The 23,959-nt window shown below is 39.7% G+C and overlaps 1 protein-coding gene across 1 annotated transcript; it reads right to left on the bottom strand.

Annotated features, from left to right (window-relative positions):
* Positions 1-233: 233 nt before the first annotated feature.
* LOC138980312 (sodium/potassium-transporting ATPase subunit beta-1-interacting protein-like) lies at positions 234-21,774 on the bottom strand. Its single transcript, XM_070353178.1, has 6 exons — positions 21,614-21,774; positions 19,368-19,505; positions 17,904-17,984; positions 17,140-17,355; positions 15,883-15,943; positions 234-8,842 (listed from the first exon to the last, which is right to left on the bottom strand). Exons 1-6 carry the CDS (start codon positions 21,677-21,679, stop codon positions 8,334-8,336), a joined length of 1,071 nt encoding a protein of 356 aa, XP_070209279.1. The 5' UTR covers positions 21,680-21,774; the 3' UTR covers positions 234-8,333.
* Positions 21,775-23,959: the final 2,185 nt, after the last annotated feature.

Here is a 23,959-nt window from a genome sequence, read left to right on the forward strand (position 1 = left end):
GAGATAGAGAGAGAGAGTGCTAGTGTTGCATATTGTATATACTATTACTTGCAAGTATGTGTGTGTGTGTGTCACTGTGTGTGTGTGTGAGTGAATAAGGTTGTTGTTTTTGTCGGTATGTGTAACTGAATCGTGTGTGTGTGTGTGTGTGTGTGTGTGTGTGTGTGTGTGAATATTTTTTCTCAATTTCTCTCTGCTCACTTTACCCCTTCCACTCTTTTCCACCCATACAGTTCTGACATTTTGCAGCAATTTATTTCATCTTCAAGAGTTCCTCGGCCAAATACTAACCCATGGACACAACAAAATGAGGCAACCAAAACACAAACAAAAACAGTAATTTATCACAAACATGATATTTGAATGTGCAACAAACCCTGACGCTTCATGGAAATGAAATGTCTGGATCAGTTAATGTAAGGCAAGCCATAGCTTTTATACATGTCACATATGAACATATTGAATACTCTCTCTCTGTCACACACACTCTCTCTCTCTAACACACGCACACACTTTCTCTCTCTTTCTCTCCCTCATATCATGACATACAGTTGCTGTACATATATACACATAAAAGTGATCAAGCCAAAGCCATCACGTACAATGGATACATATGGTAAATCCATATCCCCATAAGGTCACAAGGCATTTTATCTAATATTAAAAGCAATAATATATTAACAATTGCATCAAATACATCATAAGCCCTACACATGACGCATTAAGTGTGCACAAACATGAGTACTGAATTAAATTAAATGAAACATTTTAAAACAAAATGATGGAGTAAAGAGAGGAGTAAATAAAACTAAAACCTGACATTAGTCTGAAAACAAGAAGGGCAAAGCCCATACGACTCACATGCTTGACCTTTACATGACCTTGACCTTCAGCTAAACCTAGCAATGACATCATACACTAAGAACTGCTTTACACATTTTTCCTACCAAAATACATGTGACCTTGACCCAAGGTCAAGGTCATGCAACACAAAGCTGTTAATTCAAGACATAGGAAGTACAATGGTGCTTATTGGCTCTTTCTACCATGAGATATGGTCACTTTTAGTGGTTCACTACCTTATTTTGGTCACATTTCATAAGGGTCAAAGTGACCTTGACCTTGATCATATGTGACCAAATGTGTCTCATGATGAAAGCATAACATGTGCCCCACATAATTTTTAAGTTTGAAACAGTTATCTTCCAAAGTTCAGGGTCAAGGTCACTTCAAAATATGTATACAATCCAACTTTGAAGAGCTCCTGTGACCTTGACCTTGAAGCAAGGTAAACCAAACTGGTATCAAAAGATGGGGCTTACTTTGCCCTATATATCATATATAGGTGAGGTATTCAATCTCAAAAACTTCAGAGAAAATGGAAAAAATGTGAAAAATAGCTGTTTTTTAGACAACATTTATGGCCCCTGCGACCTTGACCTTGAAGCAAGGTCAAGATGCTATGTATGTTTTTTGGGGCCTTGTCATCATACACCATCTTGCCAAATTTGTTACTGATAGACTGAATAGTGTCCAAGAAATATCCAACGTTAAAGTTTTCCGGACGGACGGACGGACGACTCGGGTGAGTACATAGACTCACTTTTGCTTCGCATGTGAGTCAAAAAGAGAATTTAACTATTTTAAAATGAAATGCAGCTGTAGTAACTTACAACTTGTTTGGAAACCCAAGAACTGTGTACAGAGTTTCAAGAGAAAGAGACAATTAACATGAACCTAGAAGAAAAAAAACACCAAACAACTGAAGTGTGATCGGTAAAGAGAGATTTTTAATTGTTTTCAGATCCAGTTGTTTTATTTCTCCTCACATTCTGTTTTCTTTTATTTACAGGCTAAGCAGCCCTTTCCACGTGTGATATTGCCCTTTCCACGTGTGATATTGCCCTTTTGCAGTGGGAGACATTAAAACATCTAAAGGGGAGAACAGATCGGCAAGGAACAAAATCTTCAAACTCAAAGTTATCTTGTCAAGTTAAAATGAAAAAGTCACCCTTGTTTTATCACAAACACATCAAAAGAGGAATGATAAAAGTGCAGGAAAAGGACTAACACTAACTACATGTAACTCAGAGATGTTGATAACAATGGATATGTGAAGATTTTTTCCCCCAAGTTAAAACAAAAAAGAACAAATGCTGTTACATTTCTCAAAGCAAACAAAAAGGTTAAAAAGAAAAAGAAAGGATACACAACAAGCTGTTGTCAAATAAAATCAGAAAAAAAAATCAGGAATACGTACCTTGATACAGGCATGCTAGAGTTCTAACGGAACGATCAAGTGTAACATAACACAACAAAACTGCTCTGAGGTAAAAAAGTGAACGGGACTATGGAAATGATTTGGTTTTTTAAAGAACTTGTTTGACCAGATTATCAACAACAACAATTAGTTCTTAACAGTTTTAAGCCTTGAGAACACAAAAGACTTACTGCAACAATAATATGAACAAGAAACTGAGAATAAAAACCATTACAAAAGTAACAGAGAATAAAAACGATAAGAGAAAATAAACAAACAATAGAGAAAAAAGACGAGAAAAATATAAGAAAAAACAAGTACATACTGCAAAAAAATTGTCAGCCATTCTGCACTATGCAGGATTTGTCTTACACTATTGCATGCTTCAATCAATGGTCCACACCATTTCATCGTACCTAATCACTAGGAATTATAAACCAATAATTTCAAAAGGGAGCTCTGAACACATTTTCTTGAAAATTAAATCACAAAGCTGTGAGTCGCAGTGCAAAATCTTCAACGAGACAAAAAAAAGTCAATGCGCATGAAATACAATGAAAATAATTCCACTTTCTACACTACGTGGGGCAAAATGCTACACACATTAAACAATTCATGGCTATACATGTTGTAATACTGAACCTGAAGAACACGAATTCTCTGCTAAGGAGTGATGGCCAGTCTTAATCATTTTGAACACCTTCTTTTCAGCAACATATTACACCACTTCATAATACATTATTTTCCAATGCCTAAACAGAAACACAAAAGCTGTAGGTTTTACTGTAGATTTGATGCAGCTTTTTGTTTGTTTGTTTGTTTGTTTGTTTGCTTAACGCTCGGCCGACCACGAAGGGCCATATCAGGGCGGTGCTGCTTTGACATTTAACATGCGCCACACACAAAACAGAAGTCACAGCACAGGCTTCATGTCTCACCCAGTCACATTATTCTGACACCGGACCAACCAGTCGTAGCACTAACCCCATAATGCCAGACGCCAGGCGGAGCAGCCACTAGATTGCCAATTTTAATGGCTGCTCCGCTGATGTAATGTTCAAATGTAACATAGCACACGTATTCACACGCCCTTTCTTTGGCTTCGACACATCCGGTTTTGTTGCTTCATGTTCCTGTTACATAAAGTTATCCACTTATTTGATCATGAGCAACAACCTCCCGCATCCACTTAAACCACACAAATTTATGATCAGCATTATCAATTGTTGCATGCATTAGACATTTTCAACTAATTCTGCATAAGCTCAAGTTCAAGTTCAAGTTTCATTAGTCCATAACCCAGGGGGGCATTTTGAATAACTACTTCCATATAACTTCCAAAATGTGAGAAATTCTTTCAATTCATTACTACAGCGTTAGCATCAACAATTGTGCCATTTCCACACTCACACATCAATCTCTTTCTTCTCTTTTCTTTTCCCTTGCCTTTATCTGCGCACCAAATTTCCAAAAAGAAACAAATATACAAAGAAAACAAACAGTAAAGTGTGTGGTGGGTTGTATGCATAACACCTGCATATACTTTTGACAATGCTTGACTAATACTTTCTTTCTTTCTTTTCTTTATTTGGTGTTTGGATTGGATTGGATTGGATAAGATTTTCAGTCCAGTGAGGTTACCCTCATGGAAATTCGGGCTGCTTTCTCCCCGGGGAAAGCGAGCTGCCACACATACGGCGCTACCCATATTTTTTTTTTCCTGCATGCGTGTATTCATGTTTCCTGAGACTTAATGCCGTGTGAGATGGATTTTTTTTTACTTTATTCCAAGTCCCACGGGTATTTGATGGACATTTTTATCTATGCCTATACAATTTTGCCAGGAAAGACCCTTTTGTCAATCGTGGGATCTTTAACGTGCACACCCCAATGTAGTGTACACGAAGGGACCTCGGTTTTTCATCTCATCCGAAAGACTAGCACTTGAACCCACCACCTAGGTTAGGAAAGGGGGGAGAAAATTGCGGCCTGACCCAGGCCTGAACACGCAACCTCTCGCTTCCGAGCGCAAGTGCGTTACCACTCGGCGACCCAGTCCCTTTAACGTCCCACCCAGTTTAACGTCGTTTTCAACCACGAAGGTTATATCGCAACGGGGAAAGGGGAGAGATGGGATAGAGCCACTTGTCAAATGTTTCTTGTTCACAAAAGCACCAATCAAAAATTTGCTCCAGGGGCTTGCAACGTAGTACAATATATTACCTTACTGGGAGAATGCAAGTTTCCAGTACAAAGGACTTAATATTTCTTACATACTGCTTGACTAAAATCTTTACAAAAATTGACTATATTCTATACAAGAAACACTTAACAAGGGTAAAAGGAGAAACAGAATCCGTTAGTCGCCTCTTACGACATGCTGGGGAGCATCGGGTAAATTCTTCCCCCTAACCCGCGGGGGGTTTGACTAATACAAACAAACAAGAACATGTTTCAACAAGAAAACACTGGGGCATGCTGGTGTGTAACTATTAAAAAGAAAATGTCTCACATGATGATAACACATCCATTTAAAAAGACAGTATGCTTAAAAAAATTAAAAAAATTGAGGTAAATAAAACCAATAAAAGTAAAGATGAAGCAATAAATATAAATGTGAAGCACAAGAAAAATAAAAGCGCGGTTTTTCACGAAGAAGGAAACGCTCAAAGCAAAAAAGCATGTGTATATAGCAAGGCAGTTTGTGGAAAAATATTGTTCTGTACAAAGACATATCAACCACAGCACAAACTATTTTGAATAAGTAATCAAACAAATCCAGACAGGGAGTGCACTAGAGAAAACAAGACTCCAACTGAGCAACAACCACCTCCCACACCAAACAAGACATGCGAAACAAAGGGAAGCAAGTTGTCTATATATTCATAGCGCTTATTTCCCTTCCTTGTCATTACAGTGGAACCCCCTTTTAAGACCTCAACAAAATTGGAGAAAATCAGGTCTTAAAAACGAGGGGGTCTTAACATGGGGGTGGGCGGGGATGTAGCTCAGTCGGTAGCGCGCTGGATTTGTATCCAGTTGGCCGCTGTCAGCGTGAGTTCGTCCCCACGTTCGGCGAGATATTTATTTCTCAGAGTCAACTTTGTGTGCAGACTCTCCTCGGTGTCCGAACACCCCCGTGTGTACACGCAAGCACAAGACCAAGTGCGCACGAAAAAGATCCTGCAATCCATGTCAGAGTTCGGTGGGTAATAGAAACACGAAAATACCCAGCATGCTTCCTCCGAAAGCGCCGTATGGCTGCCTAAATGGCGGGGTAAAAACGGTCATACACGTAAAATTCCACTCGTGCAAAAACCATGTAGTGTACGTGGGAGTTTCAGCCCACGAACGCAGAAGAAGAAGAAGAACAAGAAGAAAATGGGGGTAAATTATGGAGGTCTGAAGAGAAAGTCTGAAAAAACAAGGTATTAAAAGGGAGGCAGTCTTACATTGGGGGGTCTTAAAAGGGGGGTTCCACTGTAACAGTCTGCCTCACAAATCTTACAATCAAGTCAGCCATTCACTTGTTGTTTTAACAGTCTGCCGCACAAATCTTACAATCAAGTCAGCCATTCACTTGTTGTTTGAACAGTCTGCCTCACAAATCTTACAATCAAGTCAGCCATTCACTTGTTGTTTGACCAGTCTGCCTCACAAATCTTACAATCAAGTCAGCCATTCACTTGTTGTTTGACCAGTCTGCCTCACAAATCTTACAATTTAGTCAGTCATTCACTTGTTCAAAATATCATCAGCCAAGGCAGGCGAAAATCACTCTGGGACAGGCATGCATACACGCAGTCGGTGTATTCTGCTTTGAATACGCTTTCATTTTCTCTTTGCTTGTGTTTACTCAAGCCACCTGCGCACTAACATGTGTGTTTCTCTGTGTGTGTGTGTGCATAAATCATGTGTATGATAAAAATAAAAATAAACTCTTGCAGCAACAGCTCAAACTTTCAGCTTTTGGTAGATATGTTAAATTGCAGAGCTACCTAGCCATGCTGATAGGAGTCAAAGCAGACTGTTCAGTGTAGTGAGTGCAAAAAGCGATTTAGGTTAATAGCACTAGCAGATGGTACAACTGCTAAGAGGATTTTCATTATAACTCGAATGTGTCTAACTGTGTGCATGGCATAGACCATTTATCCTGGACCGCCAACTAGCTCTCTCTCCGCTCTTTCTCTCTATTACGAGGTAGCGGCCTCTCGCATTTAGGAACCTACGCTTACAATTACAAGCCTTTCAGAAATCAGGGGGACATGATATCCGGTGTCGATTGTAAACATGGACGAAGTTGCCGAGGTAAGTTCTGAAAATGCGAAAATAAACTCAGCAAAAGTGCATATGGAACATGTTTTTCTATGAGTTTTGTTAAGTTTAGTTTGGAGTTTTGGAAAATCGAGTTCATTGTCACCTCCCATTGTCACAAATAACTGGAGCGTGCTTTCTTTTCACTGTCTTCGAATCGCTGGTCTTTCAAACCGGACGCGACGCGGCCCTGAAAGTCGAGAGTCGTAACCTCGAAGGGTCACGTGACGAGTTGGCGGTCCAGGCTATTTGGTCTATGGTGCATGGGTGTGTATGCCCATGGACATAACACATGGCTTTTGATGCATATTTCTTGATCTGCATTTGTAAGTTACTGTAGAACTCAAAAACAAAAAACAAAACAAAACAATTGCATTTCATTATCAAACTGGCACCAATCAAAACACAGCTCTAAAAGCCATCTAATGCAAACAAGTTAGAACGCAAACATCACGCTATCAACTCTCACAACATAAATTATTCGTTCTCCCTCTATGGCCATGATGAGTATTGCTGGTTCAATCATTTGTATTTGTGTCTCCTAAACTTCCAGCACAGTAGTTGAGACCAGAGGTTGGTTAACGGTTAATTACAAAGCACAAGTGATAATCCACTTGCACAAGTCTCCATTAATAAGTTTGTCATGTTACAGAAGATAGAAGCCAGTGGTGCATAATGAGAAACAAGTTTTTCGAGGCATAGTTTGCAAAATAATCAAATTAGTTTTGATACCTCGAGGCACCCAGTTGCATGAATTGTCATAGAGATACATGTCTCTTTCAAAGGAATGAAGTCTTTGCTTCATAAAGAAAAGAAAATTACTCCACCCGACGTGTTGCTTGCACATTGCAAAGGTTTCTGTTCATGTATACGAGTTCACCCCAATTACAACACCATATCCCCAAAATAAACTTCCCTCTTTAAGACGATAAGCACAAAAGAAGTTCTTTCAGAAAAAAAATCTTCAATGTAAAAATAATGTTCCAGTCAGACCGTTCAATTCTTCTCACTGCGAAGAGTACTGGCAGTCGTACATTATACCTCAGCCTCCAAGAAAGCAGCAATCCCAAGCAAGTTTTTCTCCAATGATTCAGTGTACCGTCTATTCCAGGTAAACGTCAGTTAGTGAAGCAGTGTACTGTCTCACAACATTAACTGCGTTAATTTCTTCTTCTTATGTGTTCAATAAAACTGTATTATCTGAGACAGGTAGGCTGATTTCAGAGTGTGGTGGCATTACAGCATTCCAAGTAACAAATAACGGAAACACCACCGCACTTTAAGAAAATCTATCAGGGCTTCGTCAACCAAGACTGACATAGTGTACACTGGAGGTTAACCCTGAAAGTTAAGTAGGAATGGGCACCAAAAGTCAATTTAAGCAAAAGTCTGAAGTGCTTGTGGCAAACACATTGATGCCATGGAGTTTTCTACACCGGCTTCATTGCTTGTGGCTTACTGATTTGTCGTAAAATCGACTTGCAGTCTTACACGAAATGCTACATTTGTGACAACTGCCCATCCATTTTTAAGGCATCGCTGCACCATCATTCAGAAGATTGTTTTTCAGGCACATGCAACCCTCTACTTGAAGGTTAGGTATCATCACTGCATCAATAAGAAGATTGTTTTACTGGCACAGTCAGTCTCCTGCGTCATTAAGATTGTTTCACAGGTACAAGCAATTTCCTGCTTGAAGGTAATGCATCACTGTACTTCATTCTGAAAGATCCTATTACAGCAAACCTCCTTTTGTTTCTCAGTAGTGTCTCGTATGGCCGTCGACCATGCTTCCCGATGCAGACGGCGTAATTTGCACCCAGGGCAAGTCCTGTCTCGTCGCCCCTTGTTCTCGGTCGCGATCCCGTTCTCTGACGCTACGGCGACTCCTGCTAGAGGCCTGGTTACCTCCCCTGTGGTGAGCGGTCGTGGAGCGTTTGGACCTCGTGCTCGCCTTGCTTCGCACGCTCTGTCTGTCTGAGTAGTACTGGTTGGCGGCACGAGTCTCCGCCTCCATGTTAGCGTTTCTCATGGTGGTGTCGTAGCTAGGAGGTTGCTCGTACTGCCGCGGTCCTGGCGGAGGAAGGCGGTAGGCTCTGCGAAGGCTGTCGTTGCTGTCGTCATTCAGAGTCTCGTTTTCGAAGGCCATGTTGTCGAAGTTGGTGCGGGTGAGGCTGGTGGTGGCTCTGTTGTTGCTTTCGATGGTGTTGGTGGTGGGTGCCCGTCTGCGAATCTTCACGAACTCCAGCTCATCGTTAGCAGGGCTGGCTGTTGATCAGAACAGAAAAAGTCACACAATGAGTCAATGCAAACATGCTTCAGTCTTCAACATGGTGCAAGCATGTACAACTAAAATGTGTCAGGGCCATAAATCAAGGCTTTAGCTATGGCGTCCTGTCCTATAGCTCTCTCCATACACACACATAAACGCGCACACAAAGAAGGGTTTTAACGGACATTATTATGTAACACTAAATGTAACAGGAAGAATTAGCAGTGGTAAAAAATAGTCTTGCATTGCCAAAATACATGCACAATTATTTTTGTTACTCTTTCCTGTATACGTAGACAGAATAACCAGTATCCCGTACAACTTTTAAATTCCTTCCGAAGAGCTTTGAGACATCATTACATGTCTTACAGGTACAGCTCTATACTCCTCTGCAGTGTACTGTTCAAATATCTGTTAAAGGAACAAACAATTTCTTCCCCGATTTCAATAATATGCTCCAAACTTGTGTGTTCCCAAACTGCAAACTCATGAAAGATGCCGAGCACAACACAAACGAAAAACAAAAACACTGACCTAAGTGCAAAGAAAATGTATAGGAAAATTGTATCACAGCAAATAAAAATCAAAGCCTTAGGCCAAATCAGTGTACTGAAATAAAATAAAGTAATGAAATATTGTGTGCATTCCTCAAAGCAACATTCTTATGAACAGAGAAATCATTTGGATGAGTGCCGACGGTTGAGGTAAACTGGTGGCATTGGTAGGAAGAACCAACAGTGCTTTCTCAACAACAACAACAACAACCCTTTCCCAGTTTAAAAATAACACCAACAATGTTTGGCTTCCCAAAAGAACACCCATTTAAATAATCATTTATAAAGATAAAAAAAACAACCACTTTTCAGCATTCAACAGCAAGATGAAAGAGAAAGTGATGGGTAGGGGTTCATAAAATTGAAATTTGTACATCTTTTATGATGTGTGAAAGTTTTTCTTCCCAGGCACTGACTACTCAAGGGCAGAAGTCAGTTAATATATGTAAACAAACAAGCATTTCCATGCAATAGCAAAGACATAGCATGAGCATATTATTCAGCATAAATCATCCTCAAGAGAAGTGTTTATAAGATAACTGTTTCTGTGGACAGTGATGATTTTTTCTTTTAATTTCACAAAGTTTTCTGGAAAAAAATCCTATTCATAAAACCTGTCATGAAATGTGCGTTGCAGTACAAAAATATTCATGCTGAAGTTAAACTAGAATTTTGGAATAAAATGCCAAAGTTCTTGCAGGCTGAATTTAACAGGAGCTGAACTTTATCATTCTAAAAGTGTTTTACTTTCTTGAACTAAAAATAAAATGGAAAGATATCGTCTGGTTAATTGGTATTGATCCACATCGAAAAACAGCGAGGTAACTGAGTCGAGCCATTTACTGATTCAGAGATGCAAATCAGGGAAGCCACAGTAACAAACAGAAAAGGTCATGCAAGGTCAAGGGCATTCAGCAATCGCGTCACCCAACAAAAAACAAGACACATGGACAACCTGCAGATAAGCCATTCATATGTGTGAACCATTCAAGAACTTGAACAAAAAAACAGAGCCATATCGTAGAAGCAAGCCATTCAAGGGCTTGAATCAAAACCAAGACATAAAAGTACTGTGACACTGCAATAAAGAACAGTAGTTATGTTAGCAAGGGAGACTATTCCACAGCTTGCATTCAGGGAACAGACAGACAGAAGGACCTGAAATCTCGCCGCCTAGCGTTATTAGAGGGATCAACACCAGCGTTCTGTTCGTCGATGGTCTGGAGATGGACGTACGAGGTCCGCAGTTCACCAAAATCCCTGGGGTTTGAGGTCGAGTCTGAGCTCAAGAAAAAGTCATCTGCAAGAGGAAGACATCTAGCTACACACATATCTACGCAACTATGGTTATTATTCTGCATAACAAACACAATAAGGTAGGGCTTGTAGTGGTGGAATGAGATGGGGTGAGTGGGGGAGATTGGTAGAAAGATAGGAGCAGAATCCATCAGGCAGAATTTATTTTTTATTTTGAAATTGCAAAATAAATAAAAAATATTATGGGATTAATATTAACAAAAACACTCAAATAATAACATGATAAACATAAAAATTGTATTACATGTATTCTTTTCAAAATTATGCACTAAAACAGGTAACTTAACAGTTATCCGGGAACTGAGCAGGACCAAAAACAATTTCAAGAGCAAAACTAACAAAGAATTGTTTTTTTAAACTACAGATTGTTACTTCAAAATTGCCAAACAACATATTATCTCAACAAATTTTAGCCAAATAAATCATCTCAACAACATAACTACTTTGACAGTTTAAACCCACTGTGCAAAAGTAATCTGCAAATTCTTTCCTATTAGTTAACAAACTCACGAGTCACACACAGCAATATATTTACTACAGGGCCACACAATAAATTTCATCTCTGTGTATTGTGTAGGGTTGTTTTACAAGACTAAAAATCAGGCTATAAATCTGCCAAACGAAAACGATCAATAATCAGATTGGGTGCACATGCACTTACTACCACAGCATGGTGTAGTCTACCTCAGCCATATGATAAACAGTGCTAAAAATAAAATCATTGTTATTTCTGATTCTGACCCAAAGGCTGGTTAAATGAAACCTGAATGTGCATTTGCATTGCAGATTGTGCGAAGCATTGATCTACAGAGTAGTGCTGTTGTGTGGCAGTAAGTTGTATGATCGCTTATTTTTAATTCAGCAAACACTGCAATCAAGAAAAGATTAAAAAGCTCACAGCCTTGTTTTCTTGACAATGAATAATTCATTGGGTCTGGTGACTGCGTCGTTTGCAAGTCCAATCAAAGGAGTGTAGAAACTGTCTACGTCAACATTAACAAGAAAACAGCTAAAAGATATCGACTTTCTTTGTAGATCAGGTTGGCAAAGGACGATGTTCAGAAAGTTTCAGGATTTTCGTGCGCTGTGGCAGAATTGTGCCCCGGACAGTGAAGCAAACAAGTTGAAACATCACATACAACCACATTGTTTCAACTTGTTTGCCTCACTATCTGGGTAAGAATTCTGCCAACAGCGCTGGAAAATCATGATTTCCTCTGAACGACTATTACCATTGCGTCAACTACTGATCTAGACTTTTACATGAGATAAGAGCCTCTTTCCACTTAGACATACATACATGATACACCCACAGCCTGGATGCTTCCTGTGCAGAGCATGATGCTTTTCTTTATTTAATTTCATGACTGACACCTATGTCCATTTGTGAAATTAATTCAGCCAAAAATTCTCGCTCTGCACAAAAAGCAGACAGGCTGTTGATTTTTGGAATGTGTCCAAGCGGTAGGATGGTCTTATCCCATGGTAAAACCGGGACAGATCTATGGCAGTTTACAACGTGGTCTTATCCCATGGTAAAACCGGGACAGATCTATGGCAGTTTACAACGTGGTCTTATCCCATGGTAAAACCGGGACAGATCTATGGCAGTTTACAACGTGGTCTTATCCCATGGTAAAACCGGGACAGATCTATGGCAGTTTACAACGTGGTCTTATCCCATGGTAAAACCGGGACAGATCTATGGCAGTTTACAACGTGGTCTTATCCCATGGTAAAACCGGGACAGATCTATGGCAGTTTACAACGTGGTCTGCTTGGGAAGGAAAGCATCGTTGTAAAAAAACGCAAAAAAGCCAATGTTCTCATAGCTACGTATGCCTTGACTAACAGTAACAAACAATAAATTGTATATACATGTACATGTAAACATCACAGCTCGCAACTGAAAATAAAGGTCAGGACAGCGGTAGAACTAAAACAAATAAATGCCAGGGGAGCTGTCACAAAACTCAATAACAACATGATTTCATTTAGCCCTAACAGACGGATTTTTAGTAAAACAATACAATGGAACCCCCTATTTCAGACTCTCCCCTTTGTAAGATTTTGCTTTTTCAGCTTTTCCGTTCATAACCTCTGAACATTTACCCCCATCTTAAGACTTGTTCCTTTTTAAGACATGACGGTCTCAGATTTGTGTGTCGAGGGGGTTTCACTGTACTGCACAGCCATTTAGGATTCCACTCAAACCTGCAGGAGTTTACCAAATACTTGTTGACGCATGTAGTGAAGAGTGCAACAAGCCAGTCAGATACAGTGTGGCGACAGGCACCTCTGCACCCCCACCACCACCGCACCACCAAATCAACCTCTGCGTCATGAGCAATTTCATACCTAACCAGGCTATGTTGGTTATGAACTTACCTTATATCTGACTAGCACACACAATTTATGACCCACACTGTGCTTCCTGTCCTCTTTGAAGTGCAAAGCCAACAACTGAAGCTAAGTTTGTTTGTTTGTTTGTTCATGGGCTGAAACTCCCACGGCTTTTACGTGTATGACCGTTTTTACCCCGCCATTTAGGCAGCCATACGCCGCTTTCGGAGGAAGCATGCTGGGTATTTTCGTGTTTCTATAACCCACCGAACTCTGACATGGATTACAGGATCTTTTTCGTGCACACTTGGTCTTGTGCTTGCGTGTACACACGGGGGTGTTCGGACACCGAGGAGAGTCTGCACACAAAGTTGACTCTGAGAAATAAATCTCTCGCCGAACGTGGGGACGAACTCACGCTGACAGCGGCCAACTGGATACAAATCCAGAGCGCTACCGACTGAGCTACATCCCCGCCCACTGAAGCTAAGTGTTTATCTTTCCATCATGATTGTTTGTCTGTTGTGTATCTTGTTCATCCACTCCACAGACCAAAAGATCAAGGTTCTAGTCATTGTTTCGTCATGTCAATTAAACGCCCCATAAACCTACCATTCTCAGAGGGTTTTTATTCTCACAGACATACAACAAACCTGTTCCCCTCTCTCTGTCAATTTTAAAATCCAATGGAAACACTACAGTCACAGAAATCGTGTTCTTCTCGTCTCCTTCCCTCCTTTTTAAACTGCTTGAAACTGTTTGAGTCTATTTTCTAAAGCTTCGGTATCTTGTCATACGGTTTATATATTTTTCAGGTTTGCTGTATCTTACTATCCTTGGGAAATTGCCTCATGGAAATTTGGGCTGATATCCCTGGGGATAGCGTGCAGCGAAATTATCGCGCTACCCATTTTTTTTCCATAGCGACTGAAGAAGTTTCCTTTTCCAGAGAGCAACAGCAGCGCTTTAAGTCTTGACTGAAGACAGAAGTTTCATGATCCCAAGAAGAAGGAAGGTGATTAAGCTCTAAAGCTCAAGAAGTTAGTACAGAAAAAAGTGCATAGCAGAAACCAGAGGTAGCTTTATCCCCAAACCTTTATCTGCTAAAAGTGAAAGTAGCTATCCTGGTGGGTTTAAAAAAAAAATTATGACTACCATATCACCGACTAATTTATGCTAAACCATTCATTAGAACACACTCCCTGTGAATGTGTAAAAGGTCCGGACTGACGATCTAACAGCGACCGACAAGAAGAATGTGTAAAAGTGTGAGGCATAGAAAGATCACAAGCCCTATTCTGCGCTTTTCTACAGCAGTGCAAATAAGCTCCAATTTCAGCAAAATCTTCAAAACCAAAGCAAAACATCATTTATTTTACATGAAAAAATCAAACAAAATGCAAATGAAAAAAGCATCTCCAAGGCAAAAGCAAAAAGCAATTCATAAAAAAAGAAGAAAGAACACTTTTTTTATCACACAGAATGGAATAAGATTTTCTTCCTCAAATTGAAATTACAACTTTCCCCATCTAAACAACAGCAGATGCATACAAGTAATGCATGAAAACCATCCACAAACAGAGGTAGGAATGACACAAGAAACCAAAACTGCAGAACACGGGGAAACAAACGAAAGGTAGGTTGGTGCAAGAACACAGAAAACACAACACGGACGGTCGTGAATGTGGATGGTGTGAATTAAAAATGAGAAAGACACAAGTAACTTTATTTTATTTTCACCCAGACAAAGAACTGGTTATTCCACTAATCAGACACGAGATCCTGAAATTGTAAAATGTAAAAAAAACAAAGCCTGAAAACATGCTCTCTACAATATTTTTTTAAAAACTGATGCCCCAAATCGTGCAATCTGGTGATCTCAAGAACAATATCTGAAGCTTTGAAATTGAAAAATCTGCTAGTCTGCATTAATCCAAGGGCTTTTCAAGGAAAGAACAATACATGTACTTTCGGTGCTATATTTCCTCTCCTTTTCCAACTTCTGCAGACAGTGCAAAATGAACAAAACCATGGGAGTAAAGGAATGCCAACTGGAAAAAGCCACAAGGAACCACGAAAAGCAACGACACAACAACCAACGCATGGCAAAGCCAAAGGGAAGAAAACTAGCAAAAGGAAAAAAGGCAGCAACAAAAAGACAGAAGTACTGTGCACCATCAAAGAAAATAAAGATGCAAAAAACAAAAGCACAAGCTCTGTACCATCATAAAAGACGATGCAAAAAAGGACGCAAAGCACTGTGCCACAAAAAAAAGCTTAAAACCAAGGCCAGTGGATGACTCAGCAAGACAAAAACCACAACGGCGACAACAGACCTGTTAGTGCAAACGTCTTGCGCGACAACGACCACACCCCAGTCTCCCTCCAGCCACATCACGTTTCCACCTGGTCGGAACTAGTCATGCTCAGACGCAGATACGGCTGGGTGGTGGCCGCCGAACTGACACTCCCGTTCGACTCGAACCCTGGGCTGGGGCTGTGTCGGCCACGATCGTTCAGCCCCGCCCCTATCAACGACGCATCCGAATCTGGACTACAGTGTTGCTGTTGCGGTGGTGGTGGTTGTTGGTGGTGGTGGTGAGGGTGGGGGTGCTCACTGCTGTAGGAGCCTGACCACTCCATAGAGTCGTGGTAGGAGACGTAGGTGGGGATGCACCACGAGTCGCGTACGGCGATGGGCCGGTACGTCCCCATCCCTTCTTCCAGGCTGAGGGAGCCCGGGGGGCGGGCCCGAGTGAGGGGGAGGGTGCTAAGCGGGCCCAGAGGGCGAGCGTAGGTGCTAGTGTTAACAAGGTACTTACAGGCGTCTTCCTCCTCCAGGTAGTTGTAGATGATGATGAATGACACCACCAAGCCTACCACCTGCAGGCCGCACAGGGAAAGCCAGCAGCCACAGGGTAGCATCAGCCACAGGAAGCAGTTGCGCGGAGTTTGATGAATTGCCGCAGAAAACCCAGCCAACATGGAACAGCAGTTGATGGGTAGTTTGGTTGTTGTTGGAATGTACAGGAACATTTGAAAAGAAAAGGAAACAAATTTATGAACAATGAGCTGCAACATTTTCATCAGCAATCTGTACAGTGATCATTTATATTGTTGTGACAGGGGAGGCTACCGCTCCTTTCACAGCAGACCCTGCACCCGAGTTGTTGGCCTTTAAGTCAACACCGGTGGATTGTGGAATTCTGTTTGTGATGGGGTCTGGTGGTTTCTGATTGTCTGTATGTTTACGGCACTCGGTTACATCTGGCGCTTGCGAGCAGGGATGGGACGCGGCATGATATGTTCAGGTAATGGCATAATATGACCACTGAACATTTTCGTGCTGTTCCCATTCTGTGAACTTGGGATGGACAGTGGTCCCCCGGTTCGGAACTTCAGGACGAAGTTCATTCAAACGGGGGCGATTGTGACAGGGGAGGCCCTTGCTCCTTTCACAGCAGACTCTGCACCCGAGTTGTTGGCTTTTAAGTCAACACCGGTGGATTGTGGAATTCTGTTTGTGATGGGGTCTGGTGGATTCCGATTGTCTGTTATGTTCATGGAAACCTTTGGGTTTGCATAACAGTTTTTATAGGGCTAAGAAATTAGCCCTGACATTTTCAATCCTGTTTGATTGCACTTCGCCTCCCGAGGTGATCGTAGTGTTACGGCACTCGGTTACATTGTGAAGACTTAAAATGCTGAAAACACACTGAAATTAAATAAGATCAAAGATTCCAGAAGGAAGAAATGTCAATAGAATTAAATATGTATTCCATCTCTTCATCAAATATAGAATTCACCGTATTAAAGCACCCAGACAAAGCTGAAAAAGTACACTTAATGAACTCTCTCATCTTCTTCCCCGCAGATGAAATGGGCTGCTTTACAGCTTAATTTAAATTAACTCAGGTGGAAACACATGCGAAACATTGCAATTATATTCATCATGAATTTCACCAATGACACTACACTTTACTCTTCCTTTCTGTTTTTGCTTGTTTATTTGTTTTTATTGTGTGATTTTTCTTCTAGTTTGTGCTTGCGGCATTGCCAAACAATCCTGAAGCTCTTACCGACAACAAGACCTGCACTGCAGCGTGTATGACCTCCACATAGTAGTACTGCAAGATACACCCCTGGACGAACTCCTCAGGCGGGATGGGGCGACTGGTTTCCACGCTACGTTGAGGGGACACCCATGTATTGTTGGTGATGATGCAACCTATGCCGTGTTCCAACCACCATGATTTGCTCTCTGTGCCGATTGTTAGTATGTAGCGCTCGCGGTTCTGAAACAAACGCATTAAAAATGTTAAAAGCCATCCTTTTTCCAGTTTTAGCCACCCTCCCCTAATTTTCTGATAAAGGCTTTCTTTTTTCCCGCTTTCCTTTTAAGTCTAAAACTGAACTTCACATTGCGAATCCCACATAGGTTACATGTTCATCAGCAAATATATTTTCTAGCATTTAGAGAATTAAGACTGAAGTCTATTGTGTGGGAGCTACAACTGAGGTTAGTAATCCACAGATTTTTCCGGTAAAATAGAAGTTCATAGGGCTACGCTGAAGCAATGGAATCAGCAAAGAATCATGGCAATACATTTACAAATAAAATACATGAACTGACAGTGACACTTTTGGTTCATAGAATATATATATATACCTTCTGATGTTATACTTTGCAATGGCACACTGATGTCAGCCAGCTGAAATAATAACTACAATTTTGCAGAGAAAAGCAGAACATATAAATGTAGCTCTTTGATGTTGATAAAACTTGTCAAAGTGAAAGAAATGTTATGTTACACACTGGTATTCAAAAAGCAGCCTGACTTACTCTATTTAAAATACCGACTTCAAGGTACAGGCAGATGACAAATATGTTCCATCCAAGCCACAGCAGACTCCATGTGGCATACTGAAATTGTATACAAGGTGTACATTCAATGGTTCATACACGGAACACAACATGAGAGCATAATGTTTAGATTGCTATATTTATTGCACACAACATATGTCGCAAGGTTTTACTAGAAAACTGCTCATTTGAAAACAAATAATAATTCCAATGAAACAAAAAATTCTGTTATCCAAAATAATTTAATGGGTAAGAAAAAACTTCAGATGTGCAATAATTTGCTGACATCAAAGGTACAATCATGGTGCTCAATAGTTTTAAAGCGAAAATCATAGTCGGTGTCTGCGCAGACTAAACGTTGAATAAAATAACGATTTTCTCTCTCAATTTTTTAATACATGTAGCAACAGTTAACTTTTTTTTATATAAATGTTAAAACAGGTTGTCATTATTATTATTATTATTTTTTTATTGACTCACATGCGAAGCAAAAGTGAGTCTATGTACTCACCCGAGTCGTCCGTCCGTCCGTCCGTCCGTCCGGACGTCCGTCCGGAAAACTTTAACGTTGGATATTTCTTGGACACTATTCAGTCTATCAGTACCAAATTTGGCAAGATGGTGTATGATGACAAGGCCCCAAAAAACATACATAGCATCTTGACCTTGCTTCAAGGTCAAGGTCGCAGGGGCCATAAATGTTGCCTAAAAAACAGCTATTTTTCACATTTTTCACATTTTCTCTGAAGTTTTTGAGATTCAATACCTCACCTATATATGATATATAGGGCAAAGTAAGCCCCATCTTTTGATACCAGTTTGGTTTACCTTGCTTCAAGGTCAAGGTCACAGGAGCTCTTCAAAGTTGGATTGTATACATATTTTGAAGTGACCTTGACCCTGAACTATGGAAGATAACTGTTTCAAACTTAAAAATTATGTGGGGCACATGTTATGCTTTCATCGTGAGACACATTTGGTCACATATGATCAAGGTCAAGGTCACTTTGACCCTTATGAAATGTGACCAAAATAAGGTAGTGAACCACTAAAAGTGACCATATCTCATGGTAGAAAGAGCCAATAAGCACCATTGTACTTCCTATGTCTTGAATTAACAGCTTTGTGTTGCATGACCTTGGATGACCTTGACCTTGGGTCAAGGTCACATGTATTTTGGTAGGAAAAATGTGTAAAGCATGTGAGTCGTATGGGCTTTGCCCTTCTTGTTTTTTATTTTTTTCATAATTATTATTAAATGAACTAAATCTGGGACACCAAACTCATCCTTTGTACTGTAGAGAGGTTAAATATTTGATCAATTTATTTAAAGTATATTGAACTATAAAACGCTTCATTCTCAGTATTTTTATCAGACACAACCTGTGTCGTGCACGGACTCATATTGATACAGTTCAAATAAAAACATCCACACAGACTTACCACAACAACAAAGGAGCGATAATGCTGACAGGCACCAAATAAGCCGAGGATCACAGCGATGATCTGAAAGAAGTTTCCGATGATGGGCGCCCACATGTAACCCAAGAAGTCAAACACCTGTCGCTCCACCGTCGACAGCTGAAAAAACAATTTCACAGTTGGTGGTTGGTTTCAAAGCAACACAATGTGTGCAGTCTCATCAATTCAGGACAGTATCTACGCACACCATTGTGTATACATCTGTCTAGGCTTTTATTTTTACACTTGAGAAGAGCAGCGTTTTACTTCGAGTTGGACACATGCCGGAAATTAGCAGCCTGACTGCTCTCTGCATAAAGTGGATTTTTGTTTGTTAATTCTACAGATTAAAACTGATGTCACTTACTACATTATGTCATACAAATTTCCAACTCAGCAAAAAAAGCAGCCTTGCAGTAAATTTGTGTACGCATTCAATTTAATTGAATTAAAAAACGGTATTATCACCTTGTGACTTTACAGTGGAGTCCGGGTACAACCAATCTCAAGGGAGATACATTTTAGTTCGTTATATCAGTAATTCGCTGTAGAGTTTTCAACCCTAAATGGCCTTAAGACAAGTTTTCCCACTCACCTTCAAGAAGAGCACATTTACTTGTAAAGTTTGTGAAATCAGTTTCGTCATCTTTGTTTATTTGTTTGTTTGAAGAGTCCCAAAAAATTCTAGGTTCAGTTGGGGATGGGAAACATGAAATGTTTTTCTTGGTCTAAAAATAATTTGTTTGTTTTACTAAAAAGATCTTTACTTTGATTTCTCCCCTTTTCATTTAAAATAAAACATTTCACTTTTCAGTCCACTTTTAGAATTGTTTACGTTTAGTTTTTGTTATCATGCCTAAACTGGTGACACTTTTTATGAGATAACTTTCTAAAGTGCTTCAATTCAATGGCACAGTAATGCCATGATGCAGCACACACACATATATATATACACTTAAAAACAAACATTAACTGATATTAATAAGTAGCTGTAGCAGGGAGTATGTCATAGTAACTTTATTTTAATAACAGCTACTATAGTACCCACTATTGATGGACTGTGTGATGATATCTTCTGCAATGGTCTGTTGAGACAGTGATATCAAAATCGAGACCTCCGGTCTCGATTTTGATATCACTGTCGAAACAGACCAATAGCAGAAGATATCATCACACAGTCAGTCAATGTTAGATATATTGCTAATTCTCTGGACATTTTGTATTTACTGTAAAGAAATTACAAAAGTATTTGTCTCAGTTTTGGCTGTTCCATATCCTTCCCTCTGATTATTATTTCTTTTTGTTCACTCTTTTCTTGAACTTTTCAGTATTTACAAATGTCTTTTCTTTCAAAAAGTCTTTAGTCACTTGAAACGAAATTCTGGGATCATTTTATTTTCATATATATTTGTTTGTTTTTAAATTTAGGTGTTTTTGTTTTTGAAGTGGGGAAGCAATAAAGAGGTCGTCGATGCCAAAACTGATATCGACGGAAATGTTGTCGATATCACTTTTTGCAATGAGCTCAGTTTTGCCCAATTTGACCAATGGAAATCCACGTAACATATGAAATAGCAATATTAACTAAGTTAGCCTGAAGTGCCAAACTTACAAAATACAAACTGAGGTATGTATAGTACACACTTCTCAATTAATTAAATTTGATTTATTCAGGTGACTTATTAATGTGTGACTGTACGACACTAATCTTGCAAATTATCATTATGACTAGGATATGAGTAGATTGATCAATACAAACTACTTACCAGCCAACAATGACCGATCAAAACAAAAGCGTGTACATACAGGGATACAGCAAGAAAAACATGTTGCTTATCTACGTCGCTTCGTTATGCCATTTGTGATTGATTAAACTGGGGACCGGCTATAAACAGAAAAGGACAAAATGACTCAAACTTTCGCTTTTCTGTGTGTTTACCGGGGCGCGGTCACCGCATTCCGATCCCTCTCAAATACCTCCTCCCAAAACCCGAGGTCATTTTATACAACACAAAAACAACACTGCAGATGACGGTCTTTTTCAATCTTAGGCATTGAAAAATTAGTATAGCATCAGTTGTCAACGTAAACACCCAAAACAACAGCGTCGATTTGAAATCGCCATTGACAATGACATGATTCTGAATGAATGCAGAAAATGGCTTCCATTCCGATTCTCACACAAACACTGAAACAGGCGATCGTATCTCGGCGAAGCGTCCACTTACCAGCTGAAAAGTGAAGACCGCGATCAACGTAGTTTTGATCGTTCGTGTGAGGTATTTCCCCGCCATGGTCCTTTCCGATTGTTGATAGAAAGCCGAGATAGAATTATTACATGACGAAGAGCTGGTCAAAATTCCTGTATACCAGGTCAACTTTTTACCGGAGTCGCGCACCTGTGTGGTGTTTTGCTGTTGACAGTGTCAGTGTCCCGAGAGTACTGCGCACACAAAGTAGTCCCCTTGTCAAATAAGATGTATTGTTCGGTTTCAAGCATTACTGATAGACAATATTTATATAATCTTCCTCTTCATATTAGTTTGCAGAGTTATAATGGACAAATGCAGCACTGTTGTGGTAATTTTGGCGGCATGTAGCATCGCGTGTTTTCTGGCGGAGTCATTGTATGTTAATGAGTTCAAGTAAGGTCAATTTGAAGAGCTTCAGCCACAGGCGCAAGATTCTTGTTTCCATTGTTGCAAGACCTCTCTCTCTCCTTCTCTCTCTCTCTCTCTCTCTCTCTCTCTCTTTTTCTCTCTCTCTCTCTCTCTCTCCATCACACCACACACACACACACACACACACACACACACACACACACCTATGCACAGGCACACATTTGTGTTAGTCATTTGAACTAAGTTTATTCATTAAATTTAAAAACAAAGAGACTGCCAACGTTCCAAAATTCAGAATCAAAAAACAAGAAAGGTAGGTTGTTGGAACGTTTGTTATTGACAAAACAACACATTCGCATTTTAAGTTTATTCATTGTTTTATGACATGTGATGTTCTGCGTGCAAAGTGAGTCACATTTTGACTACATGTTTTAACATAGACGGGGAATCGAGACGAGGATGTGGTATATATATATATATATGTGTGTGTGTGTGTGTGTGTGTGTGTGTGTGTGTGTGTGTGTGTGTGTGTGTGTGTGTGTGTGTGTGTGTGTGTGTGTATGTAGAGCGATTCAGAGAAAACTACTGGACCGATCTTCATGAAACTTCACATGAGAGTTCCTGAGTATGGTATGTCCAGACGTTTGTGTTCATTTTATTTTATTTTATAGATGTCTTTGATGGTGACGTCATATCCGGCTTTTTGTGAAAGTTGAGGCGGCACTGTCACACTCTCAATTTTCGATCAAATTGATTATTATTTTAGTTAAACACTCTTCGACGAAGCCCAGACTTTGGTATTGCATTTCATCTTGAAGGCTTAAAAAATAATTAATGAGTTTGGTCATTACAAATCTGGAAATTCTAATTAAAATTATTTTTTTAGAAATTGATTCAAATTGTTTTTAGTCTAATTCTTTATCATTACATGATTCCAAAAACATATAAATAGTTTATATTTGGATTAAAAATAAGCTCAAAAAATAAAACATATACAAATTCTAATCAAAATTAAAAATTCAGAAATCGATTTAAAAACAATGTCCTCTAATTCTTTAAAATTTTCCTGATTCCAAAAACACATAGATATGTTATGTTTGGATTTAAAAACAAGCTTAGAAAGTTAAAAAGAATAGAAAAACGCTCGCTGCACTGTAAAGCGCTATACGCTACTCCGCTATACTGGTTTGTCACTTTCTGAGCGTGAACCATAGAGATCTCTGTTGTGTGAACGTGTCACCGCTATTGAGTATATATTAGTGAAAAAATGCGGTGCGGTCAATTTCATTCTGTGAGTTCGAAGGGTTGACTAAATGTAGTAATATCAGTCGCTTCACGCGACTTGTTTGTTGTTGAGCAGAATCAATCTGTTGTCTTTTTACACCCCCGGTATAGGGGTGTGTATAGGTTTCACTCGATGTGTTTGTGTGTTTGTGTGTTTGTGTTCGCAAGTAGATCTCAAGAATGAACGGACCGATCGTCACCAAACTTGGTGAACAGGTTCTATACATTCCTGAGACGGTCCTTACAAAAATTGGGACCAGTCAAACACACGGTTAGGGAGTTATTGGTGGATTAAAATTATACAACGACTTATAGACGGACACCCCCGTTGGTCAAAGGGAAATAACCATTCTCACTGCCACCAACTGAGAAGGTTATTTCCCTTCCCTTTGACGGGGGTGTTTTTCCTATCAGAGGAATTTCTTGTTAATTTCCTCTTTGGCAACATCACATCAAGTTAATAATTAAGAATAGTGTCTTAATTTTCGTGTTTAGTTATAATTATTACACTAAAACGCACATGCATTGTCTTAGTTTTCCTCTTGGGCAATATGACATGAATCACGAGAAAAATGAATTATTTTCGTATTTGCCGTTAAATGATAACAATAAGGACGCTGTCTTTGTTTTTCCGCTTTGGCAAGATAACACTAACCAATTGTAATCGAT

This window comes from Littorina saxatilis, linkage group LG11, assembly GCF_037325665.1.
Source record: "Littorina saxatilis isolate snail1 linkage group LG11, US_GU_Lsax_2.0, whole genome shotgun sequence".
In the NCBI taxonomy this organism is placed as follows: Eukaryota; Metazoa; Mollusca; class Gastropoda; order Littorinimorpha; family Littorinidae; genus Littorina; species Littorina saxatilis.

Coding starts and splice junctions, on each gene's coding strand:
- LOC138980312 (XM_070353178.1), bottom strand. CDS start 21,679: ATGGCGGGGAAATACCTCACACGAACGATCAAAACTACGTTGATCGCG. Junction 19,506..21,613: donor CGGTCTTCACTTTTCAGCTG/GTAAGTGGACGC, acceptor TTGTTTTTTCAG/CTGTCGACGGTGGAGCGACA. Junction 8,843..15,882: donor CCTGGAGGAGGAAGACGCCT/GTAAGTACCTTG, acceptor TCTGATCAACAG/CCAGCCCTGCTAACGATGAG.